General features: G+C 48.6%; 1 protein-coding gene across 1 annotated transcript; it reads left to right on the plus strand.

The window, feature by feature from the left end:
- Nucleotides 1–1485: 1485 nt before the first annotated feature.
- Nucleotides 1486–2727, plus strand: smco4 (single-pass membrane protein with coiled-coil domains 4). Its single transcript, XM_030129965.1, has one exon. It carries the CDS (start codon nt 1508–1510, stop codon nt 1790–1792), a length of 285 nt encoding a protein of 94 aa, XP_029985825.1. The 5' UTR covers nt 1486–1507; the 3' UTR covers nt 1793–2727.
- The last annotated feature ends 1084 nt before the right edge of the window (nt 2728–3811 follow it).

Below are 3811 nucleotides of genomic sequence, written 5' to 3' on the forward strand. Positions count from 1 at the left end.
CTAAATAAGGCACTAGAATGGACATCAGTAAGAGATTTCAGATGTTGAACATCAACTATGAACTGGAACAAACTGAACAACAACAAGGAGTTGAGTTTGGGCCCAGTAGGTTTAGTTTTGGTTCTTTTTTTTTCTACATCTGTCCAGCTGCTTTTTACACCTGTTTAACTCCATACAGCAGTTCCACAATGAAAACTCAGTAAAAACACAGTAAAAAAAAAAGGCAAATCACCATAACACTGGAAACAACAGAAAAAACAAACATAACGTGTGCGCACTTGAAAACCCTCAGCCTGACTTATCAGGTCCACTACTGCCCCCGGTGGACAGACTTATCAGGTCCACTACTGCCCCGGTGGACAGACTTATCAGGTCCACTACTGCCCCCGGTGGACAGACTTATCAGGTGCACTACTGCCCCCGGTGGACAGACTTATCAGGTGCACTACTGCCCCCGGTGGACAGACTTATCAGGTCCACTACTGCCCCCGGTGGACAGACTTATCAGGTCCACTACTGCCCCCGGTGGACAGACTTATCAGGTGCACTACTGCCCCCGGTGGACAGACTTATCAGGTCCACTACTGCCCCCGGTGGACAGACTTATCAGGTGCACTACTGCCCCCGGTGGACAGACTTATCAGGTGCACTACTGCCCCCGGTGGACAGACTTATCAGGTCCACTACTGCCCCCGGTGGACAGACTTATCAGGTGCACTACTGCCCCCGGTGGACAGACTTATCAGGTCCACTACTGCCCCCGGTGGACAGACTTATCAGGTGCACTACTGCCCCGGTGGACAGACTTATCAGGTCCACTACTGCCCCCGGTGGACAGACTTATCAGGTGCACTACTGCCCCCGGTGGACAGACTTATCAGGTCCACTACTGCCCCCGGTGGACAGACTTATCAGGTGCACTACTGCCCCCGGTGGACAGACTTATCAGGTCCACTACTGCCCCCGGTGGACAGACTTATCAGGTGCACTACTGCCCCCGGTGGACAGACTTATCAGGTCCACTACTGCCCCTGGTGGACAGACTTATCAGGTGCACTACTGCCCCCGGTGGACAGACTTATCAGGTCCACTACTGCCCCCGGTGGACAGACGTATCAGTGCATGCCAAAGTTTTTGGACAGACAGACAGATGGACGAACGGACGACCCACTGATGACAATACCCTGCAGCAGGTGAGGCCGAGGGTAAAAACCACAAGGAAAACACTTTAAAAAAAAAAAACAAAACTGTATTTTTATAGTGAGTCGGTCTCACTCACTGCTCTGTGTTTGACCCCCCCATTCCACAGGCGGTGGGGGGTGAACTGAGCATGCTCAGATGTCTATGCAAAGAACAAAGTCTATTCTATCAGCACGGTTTGAAATTGTTCCTGTTGATCACACGGTTGAATTGGTCTGAATATTTGAAGTAAACCTTCCTTCAGAACGCTCAGCACTGACACGTCAGGGGTTCAAGGGTTCAAGAACCTGAAGGAATCACAATCTAAATGAATCCTAGTTATTACATCATAAAACCTGACTCATACTGGTCTGTGTGTTTCTGTCCCAGGTTCCTGCCAACACATCTTCATCTTCATCATCAGGGAGACGCCATGAGGCAGCTCAAAGGCAAACCTAAGAAAGAGACCTCCAAGGACAAGAAGGAGCGGAAGCAGGCCATGCAGGAGGCGCGGCAGCAGGTGGCCACGGTGGTGCTGCCCACGCTGGCCGTGCTGGTGCTCATCATCGTGGTCTTTGTGTACGTGGCCACGCGGCCCGGGGCCATGGAGTAGACCCCCCAGGGCCATGGAGTAGACCCCCCAGGGCCATGGATTAGACCCCAGACTGTGGAAGGACATGAACTCCTGCCCTCACCAGTGTGTCCACACCTAGGACCCCTGAGCCCTGGGACCCCCCCCCCCCACTAAGGACCCCTGAGGCCTGGGACAACCCCTCCCCACACACACACACACACACTAAGGACCCCTGAGCCCTGGACAACCCCCCCACCACCACCACCTTGGGACCCCTGAGCCCTGGGACCGGCCCCTCCCCTCCCCACTTGTCCACCACTTGTCTTAACTGAAGCCTCCTCCAAAGAGCACCGCTTTGCTTTAAGCAGAATGAGCTGCAAAACAAACCCCAGAAGAATCAAACTAACCTACAAACAGCCCCCCCCCCCCCCCCCCCGTGCCTTCAGAAGACCCACGTCCTCGTCTCAGATCAGCGTCAGTTCTGATGAGGTCGTACAAAGTGATGCAATATCAGCGTACCAAAGCCTGCCAAAGATGAGCACAGGTGTCAGCCCTCGTCCAAACATGTGCACGGTCCAAACCAGGGGTGTCGAACATGTGGTCCGCGGCCCAAAACCGGCCCGCCAGACGGTCCACTCCGGCCCATGGGATGAATTTGTAAAATGCAAAACTTACACTTGAGATGTTAAGGATCAAACATGTCAAACTCATTTTATTTCAGGGGCCACGTACAGACCAGTATGATCTGAAGTGGGTCCAACAAGTCCAGTACTATTATTATTATTATTATTATTATTATAGCCTTTCATTAATGACCACTCCAGATGTTTCTTTTTGACCCCGCCCCCCACAGGGGAGGCAAGGGGTGTTGTTTTTGGTCCAGTTTGTTAAGACTTTAGCAGCAAAAATATTGGTTGAATTGACACCAAACTGGGTTTATAGATTTCCAGTGACCCAGAATAGATGAGATTACATGTTGGGAAAAGCAGGTTCACATTTTTATGAATTTTAAAATCTTTTTTTTTTTCCCATTTACTTATAATGGCCAAAATTTGTCTATGCTGTCTGCGCACGATATGAGACGTGATGTCATCAGCTGGATCGATGCCAAAATAAGATACAATGCATGCGAGGGGCGGGGCTTGTTGTACCTGGCACCACTTGTTTTGTTTTTTTTTAGTGTGAAAAAAGTAAGATTACATGATGAAAATATGTACATTTACAAACTATCCTTTCACAAAAAAGTTCATTAATCTCATCAACCACAAACTAATTGGAATCTCTTCTGAAAAACAAGTGTAATTTTAACACTATTATGCATGTTATTCAATGTTTTGTGTATTTGTAGATCTGTTGGGATGTGTAAGTTCTAATGCACGTGTCAATGACAAGCTGAGACATAATCTTGTTAAAATTGCACACAATGACAAACAGTTTTGAGTTGTTCTTCTTAGGTTCGTTCTGCTCTTATTTGACTCTTGTGATCAGATTGGTGTGAATGTGGCCCCTAAACTAAAGTGAGTGTGACAGCCTGGTCTAAAGCGTTTTTACATTCTGACTGGAAACTGTTGTAGATGTTCAGAGTCAGTGCCTGGTCTGCTCTGGTCTGGTCTGGTCTGGTCTGGTTCAGCCGCTGTTCAAACGTCTGCATGGGCTCAAAACAGCCCAGCAGGAACTGTGAAGGACCTGATGTGTGTGAATGTACCTGTGGAATGTCAGAGTGTGAATGTACCTGTGGAATGTCAGAGTGTGAATGTACCTGTGGAATGTCAGAGTGTGAATGTACCTGTGGAATGTCAGAGTGTTTGAATGTACCTGTGGAATGTCAGAGTGTGAATGTACCTGTGGAATGTCAGAGTGTGAATGTACCTGTGGAATGTCAGAGTGTGAATGTACCTGTGGAATGTCAGAGTGTTTGAATGTACCTGTGGAATGTCAGTGTTTGAATGTACCTGTGGAATGTCAGAGTGTGAATGTACCTGTGGAATGTCAGAGTGTGAATGTACCTGTGGAATGTCAGTGTTTGAATGTACCTGTGGAATGTCAGAGTGTGAATGT

This window comes from Sphaeramia orbicularis, unplaced genomic scaffold (assembly GCF_902148855.1).
Source record: "Sphaeramia orbicularis unplaced genomic scaffold, fSphaOr1.1, whole genome shotgun sequence".
Classification (NCBI taxonomy): domain Eukaryota; kingdom Metazoa; phylum Chordata; class Actinopteri; order Kurtiformes; family Apogonidae; genus Sphaeramia; species Sphaeramia orbicularis.